The 16,055-nt window shown below is 33.5% G+C and overlaps 1 protein-coding gene across 7 annotated transcripts; it reads left to right on the top strand.

Annotated features, from left to right (window-relative positions):
- The first annotated feature begins 10,333 nt into the window (after positions 1-10,333).
- On the top strand, positions 10,334-15,223 carry LOC115702228 (pyruvate dehydrogenase E1 component subunit beta-1, mitochondrial). 7 transcript variants are annotated; one of them, XM_030629675.2, is made up of 16 exons: positions 10,334-10,497; positions 10,778-10,862; positions 10,958-11,032; positions 11,523-11,603; positions 11,694-11,720; positions 11,816-11,878; positions 12,126-12,212; positions 12,792-12,917; positions 13,044-13,177; positions 13,269-13,341; positions 13,442-13,507; positions 13,998-14,036; positions 14,134-14,258; positions 14,347-14,461; positions 14,572-14,684; positions 14,831-15,223. In XM_030629675.2, exons 2-15 carry the CDS (start codon positions 10,812-10,814, stop codon positions 14,638-14,640), a joined length of 1,131 nt encoding a protein of 376 aa, XP_030485535.1. In that variant the 5' UTR covers positions 10,334-10,497; positions 10,778-10,811; the 3' UTR covers positions 14,641-14,684; positions 14,831-15,223. The 7 variants fall into 7 exon arrangements, 6 of the variants coding, with proteins under 6 accessions (XP_030485535.1, XP_030485539.1, XP_030485536.1 ...); XR_009687257.1 differs by having other exon boundaries at positions 10,339-10,497; positions 14,572-14,762; positions 14,965-15,223; XM_030629679.2 differs by having other exon boundaries at positions 10,339-10,497; positions 14,965-15,223.
- Positions 15,224-16,055: the final 832 nt, after the last annotated feature.

Below are 16,055 nucleotides of genomic sequence, written 5' to 3'. Positions count from 1 at the left end.
GTCAGATATTTAAATTTTTTTAATTAATTTTTTTAAAAAATAATTTGACCTTATTTAAATTTAAAATAAGATAACTATAATCATGTAATTTTAAATAGATGTAAGATATTTTGCTAACTTTTAAATTTTGTTATTTTATTTATTTAAATTACATTTTAAATCTGAAAAAGATATTTATTTATCTTTTTTAATTTTTTATTTAATTTTTATTTATAAAATAACACTAAATATTTAAAAGTAGTTAGCAAATTTTGAAATGATATTTAGGTTGGTTGAAACCTATTTTTCAAAATTGTAGGTTTAATTTAAAATTTAATTTTTTTTTTTAAATTTTGAATTTTCAATTTTTTTTAAATTTTCAAAAATTATTTTTTATTTAATTAATTATTTAATTTCAAATTAATTATTTAATTTAAAATTAAATAAATCCTACATCCAACTATCCAACTAACCTTGTTGCAGGAGTATGTGTTTTAGCTTGTTTGTAAGTTTTCAAAACCTATTATTACTTGATTGCAAATAGCCATGATTACTTTTTGCCAGATCTAATGATCTGATGACTCCCTTGGTCAAGTAAATAATTTGTAACAGGTATATTTACAATCTTCTTTCATCTGTGTATGACCTAGCAACATGATAGGACCCATCCAAAGTGTGTCTGTGTGAGCCTATGTGTTTAATTTGATTATAGATGCATATAGGTTATTGTTGCTAAAATAAATTATCATAGTTCTTGATAGAATTTATTTAGGCCCATTTAGTTTTTGGGCCTATTCAATTAATAACAGTTGTTCTTATTAAGGTTAAATTCCTCTCTTTTGGGCCTTGTGTGAGAGTTGGGAGCCATAGTAGTGGGTACGACATACTGAACCCAGCACCCCCTCACATGAACCACCCCAATTGTGAAGGCCATTTGCCTGATTTGAATAACTGTACTAGGTTAATTAAACTAGTTTAACCTAATAAAATTGATTAGCAACATAATTAATTTCATTTATTTTAAAATTAATTTAAGAAAATTATAGTTTAAAGAATTTTTTATTCTAAGCTAAACTATATGTATTTTCTTGTATTTAATTAAATATAGAATTATAACCATCTAGATTCTTTCTGGAGCTTAATTTAAATTTTTCATTAAATATTCCTATTTAAGTTGAAATTTAGTTATCTACAACTAACCAACATAAATCTGAATATCTTTTGAATTTCAAATTTCAAAATTAAGTTGAGAAATTTTAGGCATTGGTTATTGAGATTCTTTAGATATTTTTTAAGTTAATATCCTTTCGAATATTAACTTAAAATGGAATATTTTCAAATTAAGTGGTTACAACTTAATTTTTGATATTTAATTAAATTTAAATTTGAAAATATTTAAGTTCTAGATTTTTTTTTAATACAACTTAAATTAGATATTTTTTCAAATTTTGTGAAAAAATACTTAGTCAAATAAGATATTTTCTAGATAGTTATTTCTAGACTACTTATTATTTCTAATATTAAATAGGAAAATATAATACATTGTGAAGTTAATTATTTAAATAATTAATTTTGGTACAATTTATTTTTTCCTAGTATTAAACTAGAGATTAATAATTAAGCCTTCTCTACACTTAATTATTTATTTCTTGAATTTAATACATTTAATTAATTTGAAAATTAAATATCTAAGTTGATTTTCATCATGATACTTAAATATTTCTTTTTCATGACACTTAATTAAATAGAAAAATTATTTTAGTTGAAATTTATTTTTTCAATTAAATTTAAATAATTTTCAAAATATATTTTTCTTTATTTTATTAATCAAATTTTGAAATTGCATTTCTTAAATGCTGGAATTTCGAATTTTATCTTGAAAAATAGATTAAGTTGTAAATTAATTATTTATTTTAATTAATTCTTGGATCAACTTAAATCAATGATTTTTTCATTTATTGATTAATTTAAAATAAATTGAATTAAAGTATATTATTAGAAATTGAATTAATTAGTCAAAGGAAAATCTAGATAGATGATATTTTTGCTTGAAATATTTTTCTAGTGTATTTAATTAAATAGAAAATTAATATTTAAGTTGATTTTCATCATCATACTTAAATATTTGAAATTTTTCTTATATATATTTAATTAAATAGGAAAATTATATTTTTTGTTGTAAATTAATTTTATTAATTAATTTTGGGCCAACATTAAATTAGAATAATTTTTCCAGGATTTATTTTTTATTTTAATATGCATTTTTCGAAAATTGTATTCTTAAATACTTTAATTTTTCGAAATGCAATATATATTTATAGAAAATTAAATTTGAGTTGTAAATTAATTTAAATTAATTTTGTAACAACTTAAATTGAATATTTTTCTAAATATTTATTGGAAATTATTACTAAGATGGAAATAATTCATATTATTTTCATATCCATCTAAGTAAAATTTATAAATATTAAATTAAAATTTATATTTAGAATTTTTCATTCTAAATTGGAAATTTTAATTAAATAAATATATATTTAAAATAAATAGAATAAATAAAGAGAATCAAAGAAAATACAACTCTTTTTTAAATAATGAGCTTTTAATTAAAAGACATTCGATCTCCATTGTGGGTTTTACACCGCGTTTGTTTTAGTGAGTAATCCTCCCTAATGGAGGAACGTTCATTAGCAATTTCGCACCGTTTAATCTCGAATGATAAGTAGTTTGTAAGTGTTTTGTATGGTATAGATCACCCTAATGGTGGCGACCATACTTGACTTGCAAATTATGAAACAATGGTGGAAGCTCACAAGATAGAATTGCCTTGACTCTCGCCTAAACGGGACAACGCTGAATTCCAATCTTGATCGAATAAAAGGTTGCTAGAATGGTTATCATTTTAGATGAGTTGACAACTCTATTCAATGAATGATGCTTTGACTCTCGCCTAAACGGGACACTGTATCAGTTTGTTGAAAAACCTTGGAAATTATTTAGGATTGTATGTTTTAGTATTTTCACTAGTCATTCCTACTTGCTATATGTTTATAATTTCTGAATTGTGTATGAATTTATATTGAACCATGTTATTTTCTGTTATTAAGTTGTAGTTTAATTTCGAATCTTCATTGTTGGTCTAACATGTTTGTTTTTCTAATGAGATAAATCCCTAATGGATTTTCACCATTAGACATAAATAATAGTGTAAGATCTCGAAAGATAAATATTGTATATGCAACATCTAGCTGTTCATCAATTGATGACACCTTAGACTAGTATTTTTACAATATGAAACAAGAAGATTACATAAATAAGATTACTTTGTCTTTCCCTAATCGAAGCATCGTTGGATTCTTATTTATAAACGAAATTATCCTAATTCCTTTTAGCTTATTCATTTCGAATTAGCTCAATAATATATCATTGGATGAATGGTCTATAAATCATTTCATGTCATTATATTTTCTCTTAAGAAATTAAATGATGTATATGATTATAATCCCGAAATTCTATTCCCAATTGATATAAATCCTCAATCTTAGAAATCTCCTACTTGTATGGGCAAATCTGACTTAGAGTTTGTATTAGTAGTGGTGGTCCAAGATAGAATTACTCATTATATTTGGTATAAATTTAAGTCTTTGACTTTAATTTTAGATTCCAAATAGAAATTTTCTTATATTTCTAATTCCAGAATACAATACAGTTACACTTTCTCAAGTATTTAATATCCATCTTCTATTAATGGATTAAAACTGTATGGAATATGAGTTAGGTATTCTGTGACCAGGATCCACTTACAGTATTCTAAGAACTCTTTGATGTAACTAAACCTATGTCCTCAAAAGACTAAACCACATTTTTCATTAATCTATGGCATTTGTATCTTGTTCATAGTAGATCTGACAAGATTAATCTCTGCAAAGAGTTAATATGCCTATATCCACTGAAAGTAGTTCATCTCATTCGCAGATGGATGTACATTCAGGGGTGGATATGAGTTTTTCGTTGTATTCTTAAAACGATAACTCTAGATTATACCTTTTAGCAAGAAATTTAAAATATTTGAAAAATTTCATTAATTTCTAGCAATGGTTAAAACCATTAAGGTAAGTGGTTAAAGATCTTGCGAACTGATAGGGGTGGAGAAATAGTTAGTAGATATGCAGTTCAAAGATCATTAAATTGATTTTTGAATTATATCCAAACTTACCTCCCCAGAAATTTTGAGTTGCATGTTGATGATTAGTTACTACTCGTTGCCTAATTCCTTCTATGGTAATACAATTTCAGAATGATGTAATGGTTGTATACTTAATGTAAATCATTACTAGATTCATGGATGACCTAATCAAAATCTTAAGAAAAGCTAGAACTGTTAACCATGGTTTGTTAGCTATTCTAAGTGATTAGGGGTGGACCATCCCATTGTCAATAGATAAGAAAGTGTTTGTTCAAACAAATACTACTTTTCTAAGATAATGACTAAGTCTGAAAACAAGTAGCAAATAAAGGAGATATTTAATTCTTGATTCCAAAAGTGTTCTATCATCTTACATATGATGATCCCACTGCCTCTGTTGTCTTGTCACAACCGAAGAGATTAATACCATTTAGTTTTCTTCGACATAATTCACGGTACCTTGTCGTAGTGGGAGAGTTTCTAGGAACTCACCTTCTTATGACTTGGGAGACAATAATGATTAAAATCCATTGTGAGTTTAAATAAGTAATGGATTGTCAAGATAAGAAACTAAGAAGAAAGCCAATAGAACTATGGTTTAATCCATTCACATGGAGTAACCTAAAGTTTTCTATTACAAGGACATAAAAGGAAATTTTCGTTTATAAGTCCATTCAATGGACTTAACAAACTTCCTGTTCCTAGTATTATAGGTTTGAGTTTATCTAAACCTATGGCTTATGGTATACCTAGTAATTACTTACTCTAATGCAAGCGACTTACTTTAGTAAGATGCTGAAGCATTTTCTTTCTAATGGCAATCTATAGAAGCTTCACAACTTCTTAGGTATAGATTTTATTTATCTAAGGAAAAGTCTTAACTATTCTAGAAAAGATAAAGCCATGAAAGAATTTCTTAAATCAACAGTGAGAGGTCTTAGATATGCTTTTGTATGCCTTAGACCAAACACCTGCTGTTGAGTGGGAGTAATGAGTAGGTATCAGATTAATCCAAGAGAAGAACATTGGAAGACAATCAAGTAAATCTTAAGATTAAGATTAGGAACTATATGTTAGTCTATAAGAGTGTGTTTAAAACTCTTAGACTACACCACATCAGATTTTGAAATTTGCCTTTGTGCTAGAAAATCTTTCTGATAAGATGGTGGTTACTCTGGGGGTGGAATAGTGATTTTGGAGAAGTGTAAAAACCTATCTGAAGTCTCTAGGTCTACAAGAAAGGGACTGAATGTTAAAGCTGCAGGAAAGGTACTTATTCAGTCTAAGGAAAGTTCTATACATCTTTCGCACCATGCCCTAAATAAAACTCATTTCAATATAATCAGATTTACTTATTAATATAGGTCAGAAATAACATTTAATGTTGCACGGTTCACATGATTTATTTCATGATTATATGTACATAATGTATAAATTCATCTGAAACCCTTTTCACATACTTGATCCTGTTTATTGTGCTGTCAACACATTGGAAAGTAAACATGACTATGTGAATAAAGTTTCCTAGATTTATCAGACATAGGGTTTTACTGATATGATAATCTACAACAGAGTTTACTTGCATTTGGAGAAATGCTATGTTCTTTCCAGAGCATTGGTTAAAGTAAGGCTCAGGTTGGATGCATGGAGTATGCATCGGAAGGGACCGATATTGAACTTTGACTTAGATTTATTAAACTTACCGTAATATCTATTCAAGTCAATATCGCCTAGTTGATCCTAGATCAAATGATCTTAATCCTGATATGATTAGGCTCAATCTTGAAAGGCTATTCATGTTCTTTTATTTGTTAGTTAAGCCTACTTTTAGGTCAGGGTGAAACGTACATTTTGGGAACACGGTAGTGCAATTGAGTGGGAGTGCTATCATAAACATGGAATCTATAGCTTCTATCTGGCGAATAGTAAGCAAAGGATGATCTCCTTCGAGCTTGACCAAACGAACATAAATGGGGGAGTACTCATTTCACATAAGCTGAAATATCATTTATACGGGGTCAAGTGTTTTAAGGAATAAATACATTGTAGGGTGTAACGGTAATCTAATCCCTTTACAGTGTAGATCATTCATATAGAGGATCATTGATCAAATTAGGATTATAACAATGGATAACTAATGATGTGTCTATATGGTGGAACATATAGAGCATTCTATATACTGAGAGTGCAATTCTAAGTTCTATGCGTGGATTTAACGAAGAATTAATAAGTTAGTGAATTTAAGTGCTAAATTCTTGATCTACTTATTGGAAGCTCGGTTATATAGACCCATGGTCCCCGCACTAGTTGAGATAATATTGCTTGTAAGACTCATGTAATTGGTTTTGATTAATCAATTATAATTCTCAAATTAGACTATGTCTATTTGTGAATTTTTCACTAAGTAAGGGCAAAATTGTAAAGAAAGAGTATATAGGGGCATATTTGTTAATTATGATACTTTGTATGGTTCAATTAATAAATATGATAAATGAAAATATTATTTAATAATTATTTATATTTATTAAATAGTTAGAATTGGCATTTAAATGGTTGAATTAGAAAATTGGCGTTTTTGAGAAAATCAGATGCAGAAAAGATAAAACTGCAAAATTGCAAAAAGTGAGGCCCAAATCCACATGTATAGGGCCGGCCACTTTTGTAGGGTTTTCCCTCTGATATTTTCATTATTTTAATGCCAAATAATTCAAACCTAACCCTAGTGGAATGCTATAAATAGATAGTGAAGGCTTCAGGAAATTTACACTAAATTTCTACACTCTTTTTCTGACACTTCTGATTCAGAAAAAACTGAGCCTTCTCTCTCCCTATCTTTGGCCGAACCCACACTCTCTCTCTTCCTCTTGAATTTCGAAATCCTTAGTGTATGAGTAGTGCCCACACACAGCAAGTGATACCTCAATCATAGTGAGGAAGATCGTGAAGAAAGACCTTCAGCAAAAGGAGTTTCAGCATCAAAGATTCAGAGAAAGAGATCCAGGTTCAGATATTGATAATGCTCTGCTACAGAAAGGAATCAAGGGCTAGATATCTGAACGGAAGGAGTCAAATTATTCCGCTGCACCCAATGTAAGGTTTCCTAAACTTTATATGTGTTTATTTCATCGTTTTAGAAAGTTCATATTTAGGGTGTTAATAAACATACTTGTGAGTAGATCTAAGATCCTGGTAAAATAAATTCCAACAGGGACCTCCCGGCAATCGCCTAGCTTCTCCTCTCGACCGGGCTCCCAACGCGAAGGGGCCTCCCGGAAGCCGCCTGAGCCTTGGAATAAGCCTTCTCCTGGGCCTTCCGGTAGAGATACTCATGGTACTTCTTCTTTGCGGTGGCAATAAGCTCATCCCGGAAGGTCTTCTCCGCGGCAGGCACCCTCACGTTGGGACAGATAACCTTAGAAAGGTTAGACTCCTCCACTGACTGGTGCGGCAGGATCAGCTTGGCCTTCCCGCAGTTCTCCTTCGTGACCAAGCCTCCGACGTCGAGATCCGCCCGGTCATAAGTCGCAAAGACCTGGGCCCGCTGAAGGAAAATCTGAGTAGGCGCGGTCCGCTCGTATGGAGGAATCCTGACCCACTCCGTGAGAAGCTCCGGGTGCTCCACGGCTCGAAACCCGGAGGAGAAGAAGAAGCGATGGCGATACTCCTTGACATGAGTTTGCCGATTGTAGGGGACCACCCCATCATTTGAAGGGTGGGCCCGGAAACCATAAAAACCGTCTTTAAGTTTGTCCCCCTTTTTGGGGACGGAAACAAGTTCATAAAAGTACAAAATCTCCGCCGGACTGGGAGAGCCCCATCCCCGGACGGAGTAAAAAATAAATAAGCCTGAAAGCAGGCGGTAAGCTTGGGGAATCAGTTGGTATGGCGCAAGGCCGACAAATACAAGAAAGTTAACAAAATAATCTTGAAGGGGAAGCATGGCCCTGGACATCAGGTGCGTCTGGCTCCAAGCCCCGAAGCCTCCGTAGTTGTCGTTGGGCGTCTCCGCATCTCGGGGCAGCCGATGGTACGTCCCGGATGTAGAGGGCTTAATTCCAGCCACCTCCACGATGTTCTCCAGCTGGTGAGGGCAAGTTAGAGTGGAATGAAGTTCAGCCGCCTCCCATCCCGTAGCCCGAGGTTTGTACCCCTCCTGGGCAACGGGACCCATCATGACGTCCTCTAGGGTAGCCAGACGCTTACCCCCCTTCTTGGAAGATTTTGAGCCAGATGTAGACATTTTTGATTCTGAAAAAAGAGTTAAAATTCCAGCAATTAGGCCCCATACCAAACCCTAAATCAAAAAAGGGAATGGGGGTCCCCTAACCGCTGGAAAGAGGCCCCCTCCGGACATATGTCAACAAGAAAGCCTTAAAAGGATTTCCTGGACAAAAGTCGGGTGCGAAGATCTCACAGATGGTGACATCGCGCATGAAAAGAAAAGAAAAAGGGCAGAAAATCGAGAAAAACGAAGTCTTCTCTAAGCCCTCGAAGGCCATCACACGAAGAATGTATGGTCCTTCACAAAATATAACAAACAGTGTGTAACAAGAGTAACCCTAACCCCAGAGAGGGAAACTAAACCTACTACGGAAAAACTCAAGAGAATACATTCCCAGAAACTTCAAACATTATCCCAGAAAAAGAAACAGATAGTAAAGCATGCCGTAAACACAAACAGTGAAGTGAGGGATGCGAGGAACTTACAATGAAGTGTTAGAACTGGGGGTTTGGTTGTTGATCAAACAAGGGAATGTAGACTGACAGTAGTGAGTGAAGGTTAGCAAAGAAATTTGCAAAGTGTTCGAAGGTTTTTTCTTGGTCTGAGGATTTTTCTCTCTGGAAAATTCGAACAAAGCTGGCGAAAAATGGAAAGTAACCAAATGAAGGAAAGGTGGTGGCTTTTATAGGCAAAAGTGCATGAGGAACAGGTTCCATCACCTACCAATTGAACGGCTGGGGAGGCGCACGATTCGAATTCCCAAGAACCAACGGTTGGATTGATTCGTAATTAAGGCGGTGGAAATGTTTGAGTATCCGTCTGACACCATTAATGCGCCGTATCAATCAATAGGCATGAAACGAATTGACGCCTGCAAAAAGCGAATCACTGCATTGATGGCGATCATTAAATGCACCTTCACGCGCCCAAAGCACATGCCGGGAAACCGAGGAGTCAACCGGAGGCACTTGAACAAGCCTTGTTTTATTTTTCAAATAAACAAGGCTTGGGGGGTAAATGTTGCCCCTGATTTTGCCCAATATACGTGGACCAACCGGACAGGGACACGTGGATCAAAACATCTTGATACATGAATTATTTGCTAAGTCTTATGAAAGAAGGCAGCATCCGGGAGATGCCTCCCAGAGAAGGCATACAGAGCCTCGTATGCTCCCGGAAGCCTAATTAACATCAAAGCATCTCCGCGAGGTGTCAGGCTTCCCCTGAGCAGTCATTTCGCATTTAATGCCGCATGGGAGGAAACGTGTTGGGACTGCTACACGCAATAAAGTCTGACGGTACAAACCTCAATCTGCAGCTGCGAAGTAATGATCATTTAAGTCTATTGACGGCTACACTGTGAAGAGTCACGTCAGTCAAAAGACAATAAGGACATTCCACATAAAAGCCCTACAACACCTAGGGATTTGACCATGCATTACTCATGGTATATTTATTGAGAATGCCCATCTTTATGGATATTTACAGATACACATGTACAATAATTCTTGGGATCACCCCACCAAAAACACTATAAATACCCCCTCAAAGCTCATTAAATGAGGTCGGAAAATCTTGGGTTGTATAAGTGCAAGAAGAGTAAATACTCACCAAGAACATTCTCTGTATTTAATACATCCATAAATAACACAGACTCGTGGACTAAGGCTCATTAACGCCCCAACCACGTAAAAATTATTCTCTAATTTTCTTACAGTTCTCTAATCTTATATTATTTTATTGGTTGCCGAAAACCTCGGTCAACAGTATATATTAAAATTTGGAAGATAAAAATTATAATTAGCCAAACTAAAATGTAGACAAGTAAAAAAGAGACCAATTTTCATTGGGCATGTTAAAAAAAAAAAGCATAAACAAAACAAATTCTTATAATTAATTTCCAGAAATATTATGTATTTATTATTTGCTCAAAAGAAAAATAATAATAAAAAAAGGAAAATGAGATGGTCAAAATAGAATTAAGAAATAGTAGAGAGAGAATAAAAGCAGGCAAAGTGAAACAAAGTGTGGAAAGTGTATGGTGGCTACATCAACCTCCTTCTTCTTCTCGCCGATCTGATCCAAACCCTTGGATTGACAATTCTTCAATCAGGTTCTTCGCTTATTCTTCTTTCCTATTTTGGCTTTATATATTCTGAATCGATATTTATTGATTATATGTATTATATGTATTTGTATTGCTGGTTTCGCATCTGCTTTTGAGTTTTTCATACCCTTTCCCCTGTAATCGATGTGAGTACTTCTATGGTGAAATGGGACTTTTGGTTTTTGTTTGAGTTAATTTCGTTATCTCATATAGGTATAAATACACAAGTGGTAATCCTTCAAATGAATCTGGAGTTGAAGTTTTTATTTTTTGTTCATATTTTCAGTGATCGGAGGAATTTTGTGAAGAAATAAAGAAAGATGTTAGGGTTATTAAGGCAAAAAATTGGTTCTGGAACCTCATCTGCTATGGTATTCAACTTTAGTTTTTTCTCATCAACGTAAACTGTAGTTGGTTTCTGTATGTTTATGTGATTTCGGTGTGACCCAATTGTGTGTCGATTCAGATTTTGGGGCAATCTCGGCAGTTGATTCGTCCTGCCGTATCAGCTTTGAGGAACTATTCTTCCGCTGTTAAAGAGGTAATGGTTATGTGGACATGTTCACGTCAAATGTGCGATGAGGGTTTTTCTTTGGTGTAAATTATGATAATCTCGTTCTTTTTTATTTGTCTTTGGAGTATCAATGTCATTGTCAGACCTCTGCCTATTACATTTGAAGGGAGCTTTGTGTGTGTGTCTGTGTTATTTTTACCTGCCAAATAGTGCCAAAAGGAACTTGTGATACATGTTCAAAGTTTTGTGTTAATTCAATATTAAGCTGCCTAGTGACTTACTTATTCATGTGTTGAGAGTTTCTTTCTATATACGCTTGTTTAGACTAGGTACTGCATTGACGATTCATTTTTTTTATGCTTTTGCAATTTTCTTTTTTTTAATGGAAAATCCAATATATATTTCTAATATGGGCAAATTATATTTCTTATTCTCCACCTTTCTGCTTAATGACATGGTATGCCTTTTAAAAATGCTGAACTTGTTTTTCTTGTCTTGAAACAATAATTATGCACAGATGACAGTGAGAGATGCTTTAAACTCTGCACTTGATGAGGAAATGTCTGCTGATCCTAAGGTCTTCTTGATGGGAGAAGAGGTAGGAAAATTTGGATATAATTTTCCCAGCTATTCCTTGCTCTTTCAGTCTTTCTGTTCTTATGTTTCTGTCATATTTTTGTCAATGCAGGTTGGGGAATACCAAGGCGCATACAAGGTTGGATATTATTATTTATTGAAGAGATGATTTTTTTTTGGGTATATTCTTTAAGGACTCTTGATTTATGATCCTTTTTCCTTTGTTTTGTATAGATAACTAAAGGTCTTTTGGACAAGTATGGTCCTGACAGAGTTCTTGATACTCCAATCACAGAGGTGTGTTTTGTTATTTGACATGCTGACCTTTTTGAGTGTGGTTATTATTCAAAGTGTTATTATGTTTTTCCCTTTCTCACACTGAATCTCATCTCAATAATAACAAGTTTAGGTTTTTTGAACAATAATAATAGCAAGGCTATGTTAATCGAATGTCTTGTTTATTCTGGAATAAGGAAGGGAGATTATTCTTGTTTTAGTAGCTGCACTTCTTGCATGACCTGATTTTCTTCTGTATGCTTTCCAGGCTGGGTTTACTGGAATTGGAGTTGGTGCTGCTTACTATGGGCTTAGACCTGTTGTAGAGTTTATGACGTTTAATTTCTCAATGCAGGCAAGATTCTTCTCAGGGTTTCTCATTCTGTTGATTACCCTTTTTTTGTTTTTGTTTTTGTATGTGATGCGTAATGCTTGCTAGAATCGGGTTATACATCTTACTAAACAGAATGTTATGAATTTGTTTCATTAATTAATTTTTTTCCCTCTAAGAACTGTGTAATGGGATTTTTAGGATCAGTTAGGAGATTAATGCTCCTAAATTTTTTCACTATTGGTTTGTATTGGTTTTGAAGAACAAGTCAACGTAAGTTTTATAGTGTGCCTGCCCCTATTGGTTGACTAGGTTGGCTTGGCGTAAGGGATTTTCCTATATTTTAATGAACTTCTTTTTTGAATGGTAGTTTAAAGAATTGAACGTGTATTTTGAAATTTCATATGATTCTGCGTACTCTACTTTTTAGGTTGTAGTTGTTGTATCTCACTAGGTTGGCTTGGCATAAGGGATTATATTTTAATGAACTTTTTTTTGACTGGTAGTTTAAAGAATTGAACGTATTTTGAAATTTCATATGATTCTGCATACTCCACTTTTTAGGTTGTAGTTGTTATAAATCTCACTTGGTTGTTTTTGCAGGCAATTGACCACATTATCAATTCAGCAGCAAAGTCAAATTATATGTCCGCTGGCCAGATTTCTGTACCTATTGTTTTCAGAGGACCAAATGGGGCTGCTGCTGGTGTTGGGGCCCAGCACTCTCAAGTATGTCTACACACATGCGTTTCTGCCTGTTGTGAAATAATTTGATGTATACTGTATGTTGCTGTACCTTCTGGGTTCAGTTCTCACTATATGAAAAGTTCACTTATTGATATGCTATTTATGTAGTGTTATGCATCATGGTATGCCTCTTGTCCTGGATTAAAAGTGTTAGCTCCTTATTCATCTGAAGATGCTCGAGGATTGATGAAAGCTGCCATTAGAGACCCTGATCCCGTTGTTTTTCTTGAAAATGAGTTGCTGTAAGTAATTAATGGGGGGTGATTGTGATGCTAGACTGTCTTTTGTCATGTTAAAGATTATTAAATGGTTTAATTACTTTTTCTGCTTTAGATATGGTGAATCGTTCCCTGTTTCAGCTGAAGCTCTTGATTCTAGTTTTTGCCTTCCAATTGGAAAAGCCAAGGTGATTGATTTTGAAAAGTTGATTGTTGATTTATTTATCTCCATATTTGAATAACTCATATGCTGAATTTTGAATAAAATATATTATTTAATGATTATAGATTGAGAGAGAAGGAAAAGACGTGACAATTACAGCCTTCTCCAAAATGGTGGGCTATGCTCTCAAGGTTTGTCCATTCCATCTTCATCAGCTACCTTTGGCTTTGTGTGTGATAATATTTATTGTTTGAAATAAACTTACATGGTATGGGAAAGGCTTGCATGGTATTATTGCACCACTAAGGCACTAAGTAAGAAATTTATTTGGTCTTCCTTGGAAATTTATGTCTAGTATCTTTTGTTTATTTTTTGAAGCAGTTATAAATGAAGGTTCCTAATTTTAGTGAAGTAGTAAATATCATAAGATTTATGAGATTTTATTGTAAAATGAGATGGGCTTACTGTTTTATATTATGTCTTTTAAAGTCTTGAGGTTTGCATTTGTACTGAGCATTAGGAGTGAGCCAGTGAGGCTTTGCCTTAGTACTTCAAAGTGTGGATGCATACTTTTCTTTTTTCTGTTTATTGAAAGTTAGTTTTAGTATTTTTAAATTGTTGACATGCCTTTTTTAAGTTGGGTTTTCCTTCCACTGAGTAATTCTATGACATGGTGTTCAGGCTGCTGAGATACTTGCCAAGGAAGGAATCAGTGCTGAGGTAAATTATTGTTGAAAGAACATGGTCTTTTGTTTTTTTATAGTTCCACCCTTGTTGCAGACACGGTAATGGGCCTAATGGCTTGTTTTCTTGATAGGTAATCAATTTGCGGTCAATTCGGCCACTGGATAGAGCCACTATTAACACTTCAGTCAGGAAAACCAACAGACTTGTAACAGTTGAGGAAGGACTCCCTCAGCACGGTGTCGGTGCTGAAATATGGTTTGCATCATTGCTAAATTTGTTCTCTGTATTAATTGTCACTCGATATTTAAGCTTACATACATTGCACTCTTCTGTTTTTTTATAGCACATCTGTTATCGAGGAGAGCTTTGGCTATCTTGATGCACCAGTGGAAAGAATTGCTGGGGCTGATGTTCCAATGCCTTATGCAGCTAACTTGGAGAGATTGGCTGTTCCTCAGGTTTGTAGATTACTTACTAATGATTATGTTAGTCTTAATTTGGCTATTTTATAGACTTTTTCATCATTGTGGCTCTAAATTGAGCATCTTGCTGAATTTTGATTGTGCAGATTGACGATATCGTACGTGCGGCAAAGAGAGCATGCTACCGAGCTGTGCCTTTGGCTGCAACTGCTTAATTTTTTTTTTTGCCAATTCCATCCACAAACATCTCCTGGCCCTGGTAAGTAGTGTCAAACTATTCACATCATATAATAGTTTGAGTTACTTGTCCATGGGTTTATGGCGCACAAAACTTTAGGTTAGCTCTTGAATATAGCAAACTTGTATTCTAACATACGTAAACAGCTGCTGTTTAAATTATTTCAGGAGAAATTGGGACTGTATATTATTTTCTCTTCACATCTCTTAGGGGGAGGAAATGCTTGTCAAATAACTTGGAGAATATGTTGACAGGAGCGATAACTTGTGGCTCTATTTTGTGTTTTTCTTTTTTTGGGCAGTTCAACATGAAAAACTACTCTACTCCCAGGCAGCCATTTTTTCACAACGTTATTTGCTTTCTTCCAATCTTCACTTTCACTCCCAAACATTTGGTTTTGGGTAATGCTGTTTTGTGACTGGCTTGACTTCCAATGATTTTTCTGTTCCATGTTATATTATTCGGTGACTCTTGATTGATGTACTCTTGTATGTGAATGGGCAATTCAAGAGTTGTTATGACCAAAATTCTTAATAAGAGGAAATAAATGATTGAAGATATATACACGAAAGTCACCTTTTGGATTATGATCTTATGCACATCCTCTATTAATGAGGGTTTTTTATTTGTTTATTTAAGGGTTCTATAATTAATGAGTTTTTAAAGTGTCCATCATTCCATGGCGTCTTTACACTAATTATTTTAATTAAAATTTATTTACTTAATATTAAATTACACTAGTCATTTGTTTGTCGATTTGATGACCCACATAAATATTCATCAATATGAGTTATATTATGTTTATAGAATTTCCAAAACTTTACAAAGCATAGCTTTAGTTTTTCCTAATTATGAAAAGTTTTCAGTTTAAACACGGAATCTGTGGAAATTTGGCTGCCAAATGAGACAATAAAGTACCAATAACTAAAGGGGCAATTTTTAGCTAAAGGCTCCTGTTTGGTTTTTACTTGTTATGCTGAGAAGTCTTGAAACAATTTCGTCGATGGTTTGATGGGGATTTCCACAGGAAATTAGACAAATATTCACAAAGAAGAAAAGGGTTACACTTTGTGTTGAATTGATAGATGGGGTATGAAGAAACACGTTTTGTTGACCCTAGAGAAACTTTTTAGTTCTTTCCACCTTAATTTTCTTTCCTTCTCTCATAGGTAATAGCCAATAATTTTGACGCATGAAAGGTGAAAACCCATCAAAACAAAAAAGGTAATTCCGACATGGCTTGATTATGCAAGTTAAGTGTTCGATATGGATTTTACAATGATTTGCTTATTTCATTCTTGGTAAAACTTTGAAAGGATATTGGTACAAGAAAGAAACCTCACTCACTTAATAATCATTCTTCAACTCTTTTCATTTTAATGTCTCTTAATT

This window comes from Cannabis sativa, chromosome 4 (assembly GCF_029168945.1).
Source record: "Cannabis sativa cultivar Pink pepper isolate KNU-18-1 chromosome 4, ASM2916894v1, whole genome shotgun sequence".
Classification (NCBI taxonomy): Eukaryota; Viridiplantae; Streptophyta; class Magnoliopsida; order Rosales; family Cannabaceae; genus Cannabis; species Cannabis sativa.
Note: the sequence above shows the minus strand (reverse complement) of the source record. Positions and strands in the feature narration are given on the sequence as shown.

Coding starts and splice junctions, on each gene's coding strand:
- LOC115702228 (XM_030629675.2), top strand. CDS start 10,812: ATGTTAGGGTTATTAAGGCAAAAAATTGGTTCTGGAACCTCATCTGCT. Junction 11,033..11,522: donor ATTCTTCCGCTGTTAAAGAG/GTAATGGTTATG, acceptor AATTATGCACAG/ATGACAGTGAGAGATGCTTT. Junction 13,508..13,997: donor TGGTGGGCTATGCTCTCAAG/GTTTGTCCATTC, acceptor CATGGTGTTCAG/GCTGCTGAGATACTTGCCAA.